Source organism: Rhincodon typus, chromosome 8 (assembly GCF_021869965.1).
Source record: "Rhincodon typus isolate 14 chromosome 8, sRhiTyp1.1, whole genome shotgun sequence".
Classification (NCBI taxonomy): Eukaryota; Metazoa; Chordata; class Chondrichthyes; order Orectolobiformes; family Rhincodontidae; genus Rhincodon; species Rhincodon typus.
Window position 1 is genome coordinate 74,700,905 of NC_063339.1, and position 16,829 is coordinate 74,717,733.

Sequence of the window (16,829 nt, forward strand, 5' to 3'; positions counted from 1 at the left end):
GTTCAGATGGTTTATATATAGAATAATGGATATTTGGGATGTACAGACTGGAATCTAATTGACCCCAAGTTAATGGTATTGACCGCTGTGTTGAAGTACTAGAGTGTTTTAGAGATATCTATACGATAAGAATTGTAAATAATATTAATCTGTCAACCCAGCTCCAGGCCGACACAGCTTGGCAGATCGAAACTGCTCCACCATTTGGTATTAAATTCCAGTGCTCCAGCGACAAGCCACTGGAGAGTTATTCTGAGCAATTGAGATGCAGCGAGTCTGTGGGAGAGATGTTGGGCTGAATTACTTTGTTGGTCCAATGATATGGGAGCTTTGCCACAGGAATGGTTTTAATATTGACACTGGGTAGTGCAGCTCTGACATTAGGTTGGTGAGCACAAGATGCCTTTCTTGTCACGAGAAGTCTGAGATAAGCTTTTTGAAAGTGCTGTGGGAAGGCCATGCTGTTGTTGAGGTGTGATGTGTGTGTACATCAGGCATTTAGCACGAACCTTTCATTCCTTGTGATGGAGAGAGAGCGACATTTACCGTGGTGGCACCGTACATGTATCACTCCATACTCTTTGCTCAGAGTGTGGCCCTGCATGTGGTTTAAGTTTCTCACTGGACCCCTGAAATACAAGAAGGAGAGTGTTTGAGGTTTTTCTCAAATTATATGTGACAGTGTAACTATATCATGGATGCTCACTCCCACATACTGTTCACCACGAATCTCACAGTTTTCCTTGTCCTTTTCTGCTCCCCGTTTCTTTGCCCCTCTCCCTTATTGCCTGTGTTTGTGTCTCTCTGGTTTTTCCCTTTATCCTCTTGCTCTGTGTGGGTTTCCCTTGTTCTCTCCTTAGTAATGTGTGTCTTTTCCTCTTTGTGTGTGTGTCTTCATCTCTATTCTATGTGCATTTCTGTCTCTCTCTGTCTGTGCTGTGTTATGTCCTTCGCACTGTCCTCCTCCTGACTTCTGTCTGTGTTAGATTCTCATTCTCGATTTTGCCTTGTGTTCTCTCGTTTCACTGTTGTGTGTCTCTGTCGATGTTCTCAACTGCCTCCCACACTCCGAGCACCACCTTCAATGCCCTACCCCCCCCCCCCCCCCCCCCCGCCCCCCCCTCCATTAAAACCGTTAACCGTTCTTAGCCGCATCTTGGTACCCCAAGACTTTAACAGAATCAGCAGACCATTTTAACCAGCTCTTATCTTCCAAACCTACTCCTGATTATAGCATTATCCTCAAGTGTAAAGGTTACCCCACGCCCCCCAACTTCCCTCAGCTTATTTTCTCTCCTGCGAGTCATTTTCTCACTTTCTAGATTTAGATTTGGATTTTATTATCACTGACCCAATGGGCTCAGTTTCCTTTTCATCCTTCTCCTATTCCTGGACTCGCATCTTTCCCTTGTTGCTGTCCTGTGCCCCCTCACTCGTTCCCACTCTGAACTCATCTTATCTGTGCGACCCACCTCCTGCACCTACACGACCGTACGCCACTGAGATGCAGCCCCATCCATCTCCCCTTCCTGCTCCTCACCTCAGCTGACGTTATTAATGCCTCTCCCCCCATCAAGTTCTGTGCCTTTAAATGCTGCCATCCTCACTCCACCCTTTGAAATGCCCATCCTCGGCAGCTTCTTCCAACCTCTTCTGTTGGGCAGAAGATACAGAAGCTTAAACTAGCAGATTCAAGAACCGTTTCTTCCCCCGCTGTTATCAGGCTTCTGAGATCTCAGATTTAATGTTGATCTTGCTCTTTGTGCACCTTCTGTGCGGCAGTAGCATTGCATCCTTTGCGCTGTCCTATTACCCTGATGCACTTTGTATGGTATGATCTGCCTGTGCTGCACGCAAAACAAAACTTTTCACTGTACCGAGGTACATAAGGCAAAAATAAATCAAATCAAATCAAAAATCTGTACCCAGTCCCACTTTTCTCTCTGTAGCCGCTAACTGTGCTGACACCTCCCAGATGTGTGCGTGTTTTCCCCAGAGCTCCATCTTCGAATCCCTCCAATCTGTTTTCTGCCCCTCCCACAGTACATCTCATCGAAGGCACAATTGACGTCCTACTGTGGGTGTGAAAGGTAAACTGTCCCTCTTGGTCATGATCTGCAGCCTTTCCCACAGCTTGACTACACACCATCTGCCTTGCACCGCTCTCCACTATCATCTGCATTCGCCTGATTCCATTCATATCCGTCTCATCGTGCCCAGAGCATCACTGACAGCGGCTTCTTTTCTAGTTCCGGCACCACTTACTCGGGTCTCCCCAAGAATTAATTCATGGTTCTCTCCTTCCTGTCATCTCCCTGGGCAAAATCATTCATCAGAAAACACCCTCCATCTCCAGGTTGACACCGTCGATTCATCTCTATCTCTCCACTGTTCTCTAAATGATTAGTTTGTTTATCTGAAGTTCTGAACGAGCAGGGAATTCTGAGTCCCCACCAATAGAAAAGAGAGACAATTAGGAATGATGTGCAAGATTTCAGCTGTAACCATTCTCTGATTCTGTGGGTTAGAGGGAATCTACTGAGAGATGGAATTTAAAGTAATAGGTCGTCTGTTTCTAGAGGGAAATCTAACAAAATAGGGAATCTACCTGTCAGAGGGATCTCCTGCTGCAGGTAAACCTAGTAGACAGTTTTCTTCCATTGTGGAAAATCTACTGACAGAGGGGATCCACTTGCAGAGGAAACCGAGAGCGAGAGAGAATCTATTGGCTAGAAGGAATTTAATCGGAGGGGCGATCTATTTTGCAACTGGAAATTTGGGATACTAATTGGGATCAATAGCCACAGGAAAATCCCCCGCTAGGAGTGATCCACTGCCGTAAAGCAGACCAGTACTGTAGGGGATCTATTACGAGACAGGACCGAGTTTACAAGAGATTGGCAGATAGAGGGAATCGAGTGGCAGAGGAAATCTATTACTCTGAGAGATCTTCTGCTGGAAGGAATCTGCTGTTGAGGGGGGAGGGGTGGAATCTGCTATTGAATGGGGGAACTGATGCAAAAAGGGCACTTGCTGCTGGATTCCTAAATCTCTAACCTTTGCCGCGCCTCACGACACAGTACGATAATTGTGCTCCTGAAACTCTGGCATCATAAGCCCCCTCTACCGGGTGGGTGGGGTCGTACTTTCACTTGACTGCGGCCCGAACTCTGGAATTCTCTTCCCACACCTCTTCACCCGTCGACCTCAACTTCCTCCTTTAAAACATTCCTTAAGGCCTACCCTCTCTTGACCCAGCTTTTCGGTCATCTCCTCGCATGTTTACGGCGTCATAGTTTGATTTCGGAATGTTTTGTTCCACTAAAGGTTGCTACACATACCCAGGATATAGTTGCAAGTGGAAATTAGAAATGGAGCAGTGGGGAATGTCTCTGGTGGCTTCTGTTGCTGAGGGTCCTGGGCTTCCTCCTGTGTACGGTTCTGTACGACCGACCCTAAGTCTAACACTAGGTTCCTGTCTTAGAGTTCCCCATGCCACTGCAAACTAATGATGTGCCTGTCGGGTTAATCTTTACTTGTGTTGCAAGGGATGTACCCACCTCTCCTGCTGATGTTAGCAGCCAGCAGTGCTGCGTTATCATCATCGTCATTACCACTCTGATTAATTTCTGTTTCAGGTTTTGGCGAATTGCATGTCCTCCCCGTGTCTGCGTGGGTTTCCTCCGGGTACTCCGGTTTCCTCCCACAGTCCAAAGATGTGCAGGCTAGGCGGATTGGCCATGCTAAATTGCCCGTAGTGTTGAGGGATGTGTAAATTATAGGGGTTATAGGGGGACGGGTCTGGGTGGGATGCTGTGAGGGTCGGTGTGGACTTGTCTGTTTCCACACTGTAGGGATTCTATGATCTGATCATTTCTTACAATGATATTATCACCGCTTCTGAAGTGTGACCATGTAACTTTTCTTAATCCACCTTGAACACTAATCTGCTATTATGAACAATTTTTTCTTATTATTCAGATAAATCCATTCCTAGGCATCCCCAGGACATAGAGAAAAACATGATGACGCTTGTGGTTATTTTGATTTCTGTCTACGGATTGAAATGTTATTCATAGAATCACAGAATCCCTACAGTGTGGAAACAGGCCCTTCGACCCAACAAGTTCACACCGACCCTTGGAGCATCCCACCCAGACCCATCCCCCTATAACCCACCTAATCTACAGACCCCTGAATACTACAGGCAATTTAGCATGGCCAATCCACCTAACCCGCACATCTTTGGACTGTGGGAGGAAACCGGAGCACACCCACACAGACATGGGGAGAATGTGCAAACTCCACACAGACAGTCGCCCGAGGGTGGAATTGAACCCAGGTCCCTGGTGCTGTGAGACAGCAGTGCTAACCACTGAGCCACTGAGCCACCGTGCCACCTTATTATTGAGTAGGATCTCCCTGGGTGGAAGTTGGGAATGAGTGATGGTTATATGCCAGTTGAGTGAGAACCCGGCAGGGTATAATACAGGGAACAAGTAGTCAGAGCAGCGGGAGTCAGTGATGTTCTGAGTTGGAATAAAACTCTGACCGAACTCTGTGTGCTCAGACCCATGTCAAGGTTCACAGTTTGACCCCGCCCTGTATGCCCACCAGGACGTGAATGTGAGGGAGCAGCGTCTTTCTTACCCTTCTCCTCGGCTCCCCTGGCAGACTGGTACAGGTTTGGGCACGTGCCCATGTGAGGAGTTATTGGCGCTGACCCCCCTATGGCTCCAGCCGGTTTGACACAGCTTGACGATCTCGTTTCGCCTGTTGCCCACTGGCCTGTAAAAGGAAGCCGCTGAAGGATTCTGCGCTTTCCTATGGTTCACTCCATAACTCACCATCTGTTTCTCCTAGGGCCAGAAATGCCAGAGCGAAGGACCTCCTGGGCCCCTGTGATAATTGGAGTCCTCTGTGCCGCCTTAACTCTGATCAGTGTGCTGCTGGTCGTGTACCACATCCGCAGAAAGGAAATGCAGTTTGGGTAAGCTCATTGTTCTGGCATTGGACAGCTGTGCATTCCGCTACCTCAGCCCTTAACCTGGGAATTTTGCCCCTAAACCACGCTGCTTTACCTCTCTCCCTCCTCCTTTAGCAATACTCCTTCAACCTCTGTCCCGTCCCTGAGTCACCGTATTCATGCTGCACCCCCCTGAGATATGAGCACAGGAAATCGAGCCTGACTCTCCAGTGCATCAGTGGGGGAGTGCCACACTGTTGGAGATGTCCTTTCTCCATTGAGATGCCCCATCTGTCTGCTCGACATAAAATATCTCATGCCACTAGTCCAAAGAAGAGCAGGGAAGTTTTCTCTTGAGTCCTGGCTAATATTTATCAATCATCTCAGGACATCTCTTGCAGGAGTTCCTCAGGGTAGTGTCCGAGGCCCAACCATCTTCAGCTCTTCATCAATGACCTTCCCTCCCTCACAAGGTCAGAAGTGGGGATGTTCGGCAATGATTGCGCAGGGTTCAGCACCATTCGCAACTCCTCAGATACTGAAGCAGTCCGTGTCCAACTGCAACAAGATCTGGACAATATCTAGGCTTGGGCTGACAAGAAATGCCAGGCAATAACCTTATCAAACAAGAAAGAATCTAACCACCGTTCCTTGACCTTCAATGGTCTTGCCATCACTGAATCCCCCGCTATCAACACCCGGGGGTTACCATTAAAGAGAAACTGTCCTTGATTAGCTGCTTAAGTACTGTGGCAAGAGGAGCAGATGACAGTCTGAGAACTCTGTAGTAAGTAAGTCACCTCATGACTCCTTAACACATGTCACTCAGACACAAATCAAGATGATGAACTACCCTTCACTTGTCTGGATGAGTTCAGCTCCAAAAATACTGAACACTACCCAGGACAAAGCAACCTACTTAATTGGCATCAGATCCATCCCTTTCAACATTCACTCCCCCCACCCCACGCGCCACAGTGCACGAGGAGCAGTGTGTACCATCTACAAGATGCACTCCCTTAGTTCACCCAGTCTCCCTCAAGAGTACCTTCAATGGCCTGTACCACTAAGAAGGACATGGGGTGGCAGATGCACAAGAATGGCATACATTCTCCTGACTTGGAGCTACATTGCTGTGTGACTGGATCAAAATCCAGGACCTCCGTCCTTAACATTACTGTGGGTTTACCTACACCCAAGAAGACAGTCTGGAAGATAGTTCACCACTTCTTTCTCAAGGGTGACTAGGGATGGGCAAGAAATAAGTTAAAAATAAAAGACACTCCATAAGATCAGACTGATAATCCTGTGATCACATTTTTTATTTATTCATTAATGGGATGAGGGTGTTGCTGGCTAGACAGCATTTATTGCCCATACCTAAGAGTCAGCCACATTGCTGTGGGTCTGGAGTCACATGTAGGCCAGATCAGGTAAGGATGGCAGTTTCCTTCCCTAAAGGACGTTAGTGAACCAGATGGGTTTTTCCCCTGACAATCAATAATGGATTCACAGTCATCATTAGATTCGTAATTCCTGATATTTTATTGAATTCAAATTCCACCATCTGTCGTGGTGAGATTTGAACCTGGGTCCCCAGAATATTATCTGGGTCTCTGGATTAACAGTCCAGCGATAATACCACTAGGCCATTGCCTCCCCTTAAATTTCTCCATGTGAGTTTGCTACATGTAAATTGACTACCACATTTCCTGCATTACAATAGTGACTACATTTCTGAAATACTTAATTTACTGTAAAGCACCTTGAGATATCTGGTGGGACTATCGTACGACAAATCCAGCTGCTGACATGTTTCTGGTCCTTCTCTCCACAGAGAGGCCTTTGGCCCTATTTCGGATGGAGTGGGCCAGATGGTACAATACAGGGCAGGAAGAGTCTACAACCGCAGAGGGGCAGAACGCATCGAAGCGACTTGTATGTAAAGCTATTCAATTAATCACTTGCAGATATAGATTTGTCTTTGTCGCCAAAGAAGAATCAAATTGAGTATGTAATCCCAGGTCTTGTAGTTTGGAATAAGCATCACTGTAATCCACTATAATCACAACAAGAATCAGCCTTTCAACTCCTCCATTCAATGTTGCTAGCATCCTCTCATTCCTGAGACTTTCAGACTCAACTGCTCTATAATGGCTTCAAAGAGGTCACCCAAAACTCTGCAGCTTGCAACATTCCCCTATTACTGGGCAAGTACTGAATGTAACAGCCTCATTCTTGTTTTTAAATCACCTCATGGTGTCTACTTTTGGGATCTCCCCTAGTCCCACAACCCCCCCCCCCCCCCACCCCCAGTGATATCTGTGCTCCTCTAATTCTGACCCCTTGTGCAGACCTAGTTATAATTGCCTTATTGGTGCTGTTTACTCGTTTACTATTGACCAATCACTATTGGTAGCCATACCTTCAGTTGCCTAGGCCCCAGGCTCTGGTCTTTCAGTCCCTAGGCCTCTCCACTTTGCTTTTCTGCTTTACGATATTTCATAAAGCCGACATTTCTGGCCAAATAAAAACGGAAATTTCACTGTAGGGTTTCTAAAACAAAAATATATCTTCAAGACAGGATGGTGTGTACCTTGGAGGGTAAATTGCAGCTGGTGGCATTTCCCCTGTAGCTAAAAAAAAATAGGGTGGCACAGTGGTTAGCACTGCTGCCTCACAGTGCCAGGGATCCGGGTTCAATTCCATCCTGGGGTGACAGTCTGTGTGGAGTTTGCACGTGTGTCTGTGTGGGTTTCCTCCGGGTGCTCTGGTTTCCTCCCACAGTCCAAAGATGTGCAGGCTAGGCGGATTGGCCATGCTAAATTGCCCGTAGTGTTCAGGGATGTGTAGCTTAGGTGGGTTATAGGGGGATGGGTCTGGGTGGGATGCTCCAAGGGTCGGTATGGACATGTTGGGCCGAAGGGCCTGTTTCCACACTGTAGGGATTCTTAAAAACAAAATTGCTGGAAGAGCTCATCAGGTTTTGCAGCATCTATGGAGAGAAATCAGAGTTAACATTTCAGGGTCAAGGGAGCCTTCCTCAGAAGCAATGGTAGTTAGGAAAATGTCAATTTTTATGCAGAAACAAGGTGGGGGTAGGGGGTAAGGAGTAAGCAAGAGGTGGGGCTAGAACTCATTTCTGTCGAAATGTTTGTTTGCCTTACCTCGTGTTTCTTCACGTGATTCAGGTTCATATTTTGTTTTATAATGCACCTGCGAAGCACCTCGCAATGTTTCATTACATGAAACGGGCTTTAAAAGTATAAGTTGTTGCTATTCACAGGACCAGAGCATCAGAGTGATGTGCTGTTCAGAGAATTTGAGGAGATTAGGTTCTGCCTTAAGCTGCAGGACATCAAAGGGTCGTTACCTGAGCCACATGTCATTTAGAGAATTAACGACATGATTAAGAAAGTGGTGTGAGAAGACAGTGTTTTGATAATGGGGCAGTTGCATCAGTACCAAGGGGAACTCCAAAGCTGTTCTGTGGGGTTAGTTCAAATGAGTCTGGAACCAATTTTATAACTAGTCAATAACTGGTCAATTGTATAACTAGTGTCACAGGCAGGGTTCTAAGTAACAGTGGGGAGTGGGATGATGGAAGGAGTCGGAGAGACTTAGAAATCAAAAAAGGCATTGGAACAGCATCGCTATGTGTGCATGGAGAGGGGGGGTGCGGGCAGCAAACTAGGAATGAATGGACGAGAGTTCAACAAAAATTGCACATCAGTGAAGAAAATCATTGCAGGTAATGGATTAGAGTTTTTAACAAAGACAGTGTAATAATTGTAGAGACCCTGATCTTTCATATAGAATCAAATGGTCTGGGAGATAGGTTTGTGGCATGCTTTTGTGACAGTTTCTTGAAGCAAAACATTCTAGAACTGACTAGAGATAAAGTTATCCTAGATGCAGTGTTGAGTAATGAGGCAGGGTTTATTAGCAATGACATAGCATAAGATACACTGGGAAATAGTGATCATAACCCAATTGAAGCTTGAAAGTGATTTATTCCAATCAGATACAAGAATCTTAAATTCAAAGCGAATTATATGGATAGGAGGAGAGAACTGGCTCTGGTTAATTAAGCAACTAGACAAAAAAAAAAATTGGTGATAACCAAAGAGTTCAAAACTTTTGAAGAAATAATGCAAAACATTCAACAAAAATACATTCCATTTAAAAACCAAAAGCTCAGTAAGAAAGACCTACCCATGGCTCACTTAGGAATTTGAGGGTAATATTAGATTTAAAGAGGAGGCTTATTAAGTTGCAAAGCATAAGAATAAGTCTGAGGATTGCGAAGCTGACAAAGGGCCAGCAAAAAGTTGTTAAGACTATCAAAACAATTTGTAAGAGCTTTCATAAGCGAATAAAAAAGGAAGAGAGTAGCTGAAGTAAACGTTGGTTGCTTAGAAACAGGAGACAGGAGAAATTTTTGTGGGGGGTGGTGGCTGAAACGTGGAACAAAGACTTTGCTTTTACGGTAAAAGACAAAGGTTCATACTATAATTAGAGGGTAACCTAGGGACTGATAAAAGAATTATGAAATTAATATCAGCAGAGGAAAAGTAGTGACGAACTGTGAGGAACTAAAACCTGACAAATTCCTACGACCCGCGAACCTCAGGTTCTAACAGAGACAGCTGCACGGAGAGTGGATGCACTAACAATGGTTTGTCCAGATTCCCCTAGATTTGGCAATTGTCCCATCGGATTGGATGTTGCCAAATATTAAATCGTTTTCCAAGAAAGGAAGAAGAGAGAAAACTGTGAGCTCCAGGCCAATTACTCATCAGTCATTAGAAAAATGCTGGAATCTGTGCTGAAGTAAGTCTTAACAATGGACTTAGTGAAGCATTGCATGATTAGAACAAGTCAATATGATTTTACTAAGGGGTTATCTAGTTTGACAGATTTCTTAAGAGTTTTTTGAAGATGTAATAATAGGATAGATGAAGGGGGACCAGGACCAGACTATATCTAGAATACCAACAAGTATTTGATAAGGTGACACACAAAGGAAACCTGAGGGGTGATCTTATAGGGGTCTATAAAATCATGAGAGGCATAGATGATAGATAGCCAACAGCTTTTCCAGTAGAAAGAGTCTAAAACAGTAGAGGAGTCTAAAACTAGAGGGCATAGGTTTAAGGTGAGAGGGGAGAAATACAAAAGGGTCCTGAAGGGCAATCTTTTCACACAGATGGTGGTGAGTGTCTGGAATGGGCTGCCAGAGGCAGTGGCAGAAGCAATTGCAATTTTGTCATTGAAACATTTATGTACATGGATGAGCTAAGTACGGTGGGATAGGGACCAAACGCAGGCAAATAGGACTAGACTAATTTGTGAAAACTGGGTGGCAAGGGCAAGCTGGGCTGAAGGGTCTGTAAACCTCTGTGACTCTGTGACTGTGGAGTTTGATAATGCATTACCATAGAGAGGGCATTGCTTAATGGACAAGAGGCAGAGATATAAACAGAGCATATTCAAGTCGGCAAACAGTAAATAATGGAGTGCCACATGGGCCAGTATTGAGGCCTCAGCTATTTTACAGTCAATGTGAATGACGTGGATGAAGAGACAGAGAGTTATGTCTCCGGGGACCCACCTTTCTGCCAGGAGGTGTGTTGCTATCCATGGTTCACTGAGGCAGCTGTATGTGTAAAAATGCAACTGCCTTCAAACAGATCCAGTTTTCATTAGTGGGATGTACAAAATGCAGCTTGTGAAGTTTATACTTTTCAGGAGAAGGTATAAATTGACAAGAGTTCTTCGGAAAGATGTATCCCCAGGGACACCTTGGGAGAGATCAAGTGCTCTTTGGGATTGTTAAAAGTGGACATGACTGTGTGTGAAAAAAGTGGATAAACTAATTGGAGCTGTCAAGTTGCCAGGGCATTTATATCTCCAGACTCTAAAGAGCCTGATGTTTTTGAAAATAATTCAGTCTTTGTTATTCCATTCCGCTACAGGATTTGTGCTGCTTGACTGACTTCACAAGCTCTCATTATCACAGTCGGGTACCTGTCAGGTCAGCGTTCAATTGATAGCTCCAAGTGTTTAAAAAGGCTTTGGAATGGGGTAATAAATACAAAGGCTTCTTTTTTTTTTGTTTCTGTAAGGAATTAGGTAGTTGAAGAAGTTTAAATCTAGCGAATGGACTTCTATCATGAGAGTGTTTATTTTTAAACAGTGAAATCATCCTAGGCTCTTTGAACTTTATTTCATCTCATCAGTTCTGAGGTCTACTCAAGATAGCTATTGGCATGGAGGATGTAAAGGCAAGCAATGTTGTGTATGGGGCTTGAGTTGGCATGGCGGGCGTAAGGGGAGTGAGTCATGGGGATGGGGGTAGAGAGGCATAAGTTGTTACCGAGATTTTGTGGGGTGTGTGTGTGATTGGCTGGGGTTGGCACAGACAAAATGTGGGAAGTGTTTGTGGATGTGAGTGTTGAGGGCTAGACATGTAGGGCTGTTTTTTTTTTGTTTTAATCTTTCCCTTACGAATTATCAGATCATCAGGGTGGTCCTCAACAAAGTGGTGATCGCTGCAGCATTTCTGGATGGGGTGACAGCAGACCCATGTCCCATTAACGCCCACCCCTCCAGGAACACAAATCTGGCAGCATCTGTGGAGAGAGAGAGAGAGAGAGACAGAGTTCGCATTTCACGTGTCTCTTCCTCAGAACACCAGTTCACCTGCTGAGTTTCTCCAGCATTCTCCGTGTCTGTTTCAGATTTCCAGTATTACGTTTTTATTGAAGAAGAAGGGTGAAACTATTAAAATATCAAAGGCTTTACCAGACCAGGAGCCAATGTAGGTCAAAAAGTGCAGGCATTATAATCTTTAATGATACTGCCATCTTTAATGATACTGCCATCTTTAATGATACCGTCAGTGACCGCTCATGGACTTTTGCCCTATTTCCAATTAGATGCCCTCAGATACATGCACTGTGGGGCATAAGGAATAACTCTGTCTCCACCTTCCAATTCCAAGTTGGATTTAAGTGTTCACGCATCCCACCTGAGAGAGGCAGACATCTTGGATTGTCAGTGTCAATAGGGTGAAAATGGTCAGCGAGCAGACCGGGATGAGCGTGGATTAAAGGGCAGGCGTAACAGGCAAGACAGAAAATATAGTGACAGAAAACAGGGTTTTATTAGAGTGTGTGGCAACTGGCAGAAACCCTGGTAACCAAGCAACACATTGAAAGGGATTGACAAAAGGCCCAGAAATGAAATTGAGAGTACTGAGCTAGATGATCTGAAATGCTCTACCTGAGACGTTTCAGAAAGAAAATTGGATACATACTTGAAGTGGAGATGATCGCAGGGTTCTGGGAAAAGAGTGGGGAAATGGGACTAATTGGGTAGCTTTCTCAAAGTGTTAGGAAAAGAGGTTCCTTCTGTGTTGTAATGGTCTGTTTTTCAGAAGACTAGATGTGAAAAGTGAATAGATAATTAGAGGACATGAAGAGCAATATTAACTTACGATGACTCAAAATAATTTGTATTTCAAATGTTACGTTTCAAACGTGTCATCTGGCTGTTTCATGCTGCCGCTTAACGGTAGTAACACGAATGGGTTCATCACTAACAGGATCTGCTGTTAAATCAGAAAGACATTCCGCCGAACAGACAAATGGTATATCAGTTTCAGTGCCAGTCTGATGCCATATGTCCCAAAGGCCGCAGGATTGTGTCAGAGAGCATAATCCTTTCATCTGCTCACAACAAAGTAAGTACTAGCTGTACCCAGACCAGCCTGCGCTTGTAAAATGTGCAACTCAGCGCCCCAGCATTAAATATATGATTCTGCAATTGAACAGCATTTGCTGAATAATCCTGAATGTGTTCCAAGAATTAAACTGATGACACGTCCAGCAATGTTACTCAGGCTTGCAGTATGGCGAACGTGAGTGCTCTGGAACCTACATGTATTAATAGACAGGGCCTTTTACAGGCAGAGAGAACAAGTACAACTCACTGTGTTTCAACTAAATGAAGAAATGGCAACCATTCGCTGGTCGGCTTCTCAGGGGAAAATGCCTAGACCAATCAGGGTTAAACTACCAGGTTTAAAGTGTAACTGAAGCCTGGAAGTCAATTGTCAATCATCATTAAGTTGTGCATTCTCCATGGCCAACACTTCTACCAGTCAAGGCCAAATTGCCAATCAAGGAGCACTCTCCTCTCTCGTGGGGTATGAATGTTGGGTTTTTTTTCTCCCTTGAAAATGGTATTTTTGCAAAGTGTCCTGGTGAGGTCAAAATGCAAAGTTTCAACAAAATGTGTCTTTTGTCAGCAATATTCAGTTTATATTTCGGAGGAAGTGAAGTCTAAAACAGAATTCTAACTATTTTAACCAGTTGTTCCCACTGGCGGGTGTAACTAGAACAAGGGGGCATAGCCTCAAAATAAGGAGGGGGGGGTGCAGATTTAGGGCTGAGTTGGGGAGGAACTTCTTCACCCAAAGGGTTGTGAATTTGTGGAATTCCCTGCCCAGTGAAGCAGTTGAGGCTTTCTCGTTGAATGTTTTTAAGGCAAAGATAGATTTTTGAACAGTAAAGGAATTAAGGGTGACGGTGAGCAGGCGGGTAAGTGAAACTGAGTCCACAAAAAGATCAGCCGTGATCTTATTGAATGGCGGAGCAGGCTGGACGGGCCAGATGGCCTACTCCTGGTCCTAGTTCTTATGTTATTAACTCTAACTAGTTAATATCTTTATGAAAAGGATACAGACATTATGATTTGGGTGCGTTGAGCATTGGTGCACAGCTTTTTCAGCTTGTACCTCCTCAGCCGCTTAATTTATCAAAACTAAATCTAACCCTTTCTTGAATTTTCTAACACTATCCGCCCCCACTATCTCTGTGTACAGTATGTTCCACACATTCACCTCCTTTTGCATCAAAAACTTAACACACAACCATCTGTTCATCTACCTTTACATTAATCACGTTGTCAAAATAGCACAAACAGGAATCGGCATGAGCCCCCATTGTGCTTAAAATAGCACACAGAGAGGAATCTGAACCTGTGTAAAACCCATTGCTGCTTGTATTGCTGCAGTCAGGGTTCAATAATCAGTTTCTTATGTTTGCCTCATACAGATTGTAATGATCCATTGATAGATCATTTGAGGTGGACTGTAGTATTATTTAAGTGCAACAGATCCAGCTCAACTCTAATGCAGTATTAATCAGAAAGTGTGATTGTTAGATGTGGGTGGTGCTGACATTCCAGGATAATCAAGTCAATGCTTGCTGAGGGAAAGGAAGAGCTAATACATCAGAAATAATATTTTGCTATCTTGTCATTCAGTCACTCACTCCAGTTAAGAGCAACTTCCTGTACTCATTCAGTTGCCTCCTTTAGCTTCTTGCACTATCCTGGTATTGTGCAATATCTCTCCCAGTAATCTCTCTGCTCTTTCAAATATACTGCATAATTTCCCAGTGAGTCTGTATGTGTCTCTCTGCTCTTCCCAATGTGGTACACATCTCCCAGTAATTCTGTGTGTATCTCTCTGCTTTTCCAAATGTGCTGCACAATCTCCCATTATTCTGTGTGTCTCTGTCTGTAGTCCCCAGTATTGTATCCATCTGTCAGTGATTCTGTCTCTCTCTCCCTCTCTCCCCCATGTTTGCTCTTCCCAATGTGGTACCCATCTCTCAGTGATTCTGTGTCACTCTCTCTCTGGCACTCTCTGTCTACTCTTCCCAATGTGGTACCCATCTCTCAGTGATTCTGTGATGTCTCTCTCTCTCTCCCTCTCTCTCTCTCTCTGTTTATCCTTTCCAATATGGTACCTATCTCTCAGTGGTTCTGTGTGAGTCTGCCTGTCTGTTTTTCCTGATGTGGTACCTGTCTCCCAGTAGTCCTGTGAGGGAAGGTTTACGAAGAAGGAAGGGAGGGGAGGCAGGTGGTGCTGAGATAATAGGGGAGGAAGATCTTGTGAGAGCTCCGTCCAGCTTGTTCCTGACTCCGTCCGATGGTCCCAGAAGCAGTTTGTGTTGGTAACTGTGGCTCACCTGCCAGTGGTGCGAAGCCCAGTGAAGTTTCTTAAACAGGCATTTGGCAAATTATTGCCAAGGAAGTGTGATTCTGATGGTATGGATCCCACCACAGGTCAGCAACAAGGTGGAGGCAGCTGTGTGGCCTTTGGGCATAACACCATGGAAACAAGGCACGGCCTGACTGGAATTGAAGCTGTTTGGTCAAGGCCATGGCCTGGCAGAGGATTGTCAGAAGGAGCAGCTCCCACACGCTGTCCTCAATGGCTCCAGCTTCCCTCAGCCCCTCCTCGATCCCACCAACCCAGCTGCACCCTCTTTAGAGGCATGCCCCTCATCAAACCTGTCCGTGGTGCCACCAGGCCTTGGGAAACAGGCCCAAAAACGCTCCCCCACCCGAAAATATTCCATGCCTGAGAAATTCTGCGGTGTTCATCAGTAATTTTGTTGGTGTGTCTCTGTGTGTGTGTGTGTATGTCTGAGTCTATGTGTTTGTGTGTGTGTCTGTGTGTGTGTGTTTGATTGTGAGTGTATGTGTGAGTGTGTGTGTGTATATGTGGGTGTGAATGTGTGTGTTTGTCTGTGTGTGAGAGTATGTGTGTGTGTATATGTGGGTGTGAATGTGTGTGTGTGTGTCTGTGTGTGAGTGTTGTGTGTGTGGGAGTGTGTGTGTATGAGAGTGTGTGTGTGCGTGTGTGTGGGTGTGTGTGTGTGTGTGTGAGAGTGTGTTTGTGTGTGTGTGTGCGCGCACCTCACTGTCTGTGTGTGTGTGTGTGTGTCTGTGCATGTGTGGGTTTGTGTGTGTATATGTGTGTGTGTGGGTGTCTGTGTGTGTGTGTGTGTGTGGGTGTCTGTGTGTGTGTATATGTGGGGGTGTGTGTGTGTGTGTGTCTGTGTGCGAGTGTGGGTGTGTGTGTGGGTGTGTGAACGTGTGTGTGTGTGTGTGTATGTGCGTGTGTGAGTCTGTGTGCACCTCACTAAATATGTGTGTGTGTGTGTGCATGCGCACACACCTCCCTCTGTGAGTGCCGCTCTTTGTGTGTGTGTGTGAAGGTCGATGTGCTACCTTAGTAACAGTGATTTGTTTCCTTGTCTTGATACAGTCGACACTTTGGGAATCAGCGACGCTTTGAAGCAGAAGCTGGAAGATATTTTCATTCATGAGCGACAGCTGGAGCTGGGGCGCACGCTGGGTAGAGGTCAGCCTGTGTGCCCTCGTTTCTCCCTCCCTCCCTCTCCTGCACTGGGCTGGATCCTGGTGCTGCTTAGCCCATTTCGGGGGGCTCTTCCAGCACAGCGGGAGACCGCACCTGCAGAAAAGGTGTGGTCCAGAGCAGCATTCCCCCTTTCTGAGCCATGGGTTCAAATCCCACTTGAGCCCATTGCTCAAGTTGGCGCTGCCGTCAGGTGAACATACAGAACCCTCAGGTCATTTTTTCTCTAAAGCAGCCAACCTATCTCGACAGTGAAACAGGTTCCCTGTTCATTACTGTCCAGCCCCATCTCTGGCAGCTTGCTGCGTGCAAATTGGCTTCTGGGTCCCCGGCCTTACAGCACACCTCGCTTCAGGAATATTCCATTGGCTTCAGAATGTCAGAGGTGCTCCATAAATGCATGTCTTTCTTTCGTGGTTGTTATAGATTGGGCCTGTACGTTAAGTCACTGGATGGCGTCCCTAGCCCGCGCCTTTTTTATTAGCCACCGTGTTACTGCCTGACTTGGCATCGAGTGTTTCCGTTTTTAATTTCCAGGGGAGTTCGGCTCGGTCAAGGAGGCTTACTTAAAGATGGAAGACGGGTCCTCTCAAAGGTTGGCTGTGAAAATGCTAAAAAGTAAGT

At 45.5% G+C, this 16,829-nt stretch overlaps 1 protein-coding gene across 1 annotated transcript in view; it reads left to right on the top strand.

The window, feature by feature from the left end:
- tyro3 (TYRO3 protein tyrosine kinase) overlaps positions 1–16,829 on the top strand; it is a 90,356-nt gene that overhangs the window by 54,818 nt on the left and 18,709 nt on the right. Inside the window, exons 8-11 of the mRNA XM_048600465.1 lie at positions 4,864–4,990; positions 6,804–6,904; positions 16,095–16,190; positions 16,743–16,823. Coding sequence (XP_048456422.1) covers positions 4,864–4,990; positions 6,804–6,904; positions 16,095–16,190; positions 16,743–16,823 — 405 coding nt within the window. The remainder of the gene's footprint in view (positions 1–4,863; positions 4,991–6,803; positions 6,905–16,094; positions 16,191–16,742; positions 16,824–16,829) is intronic.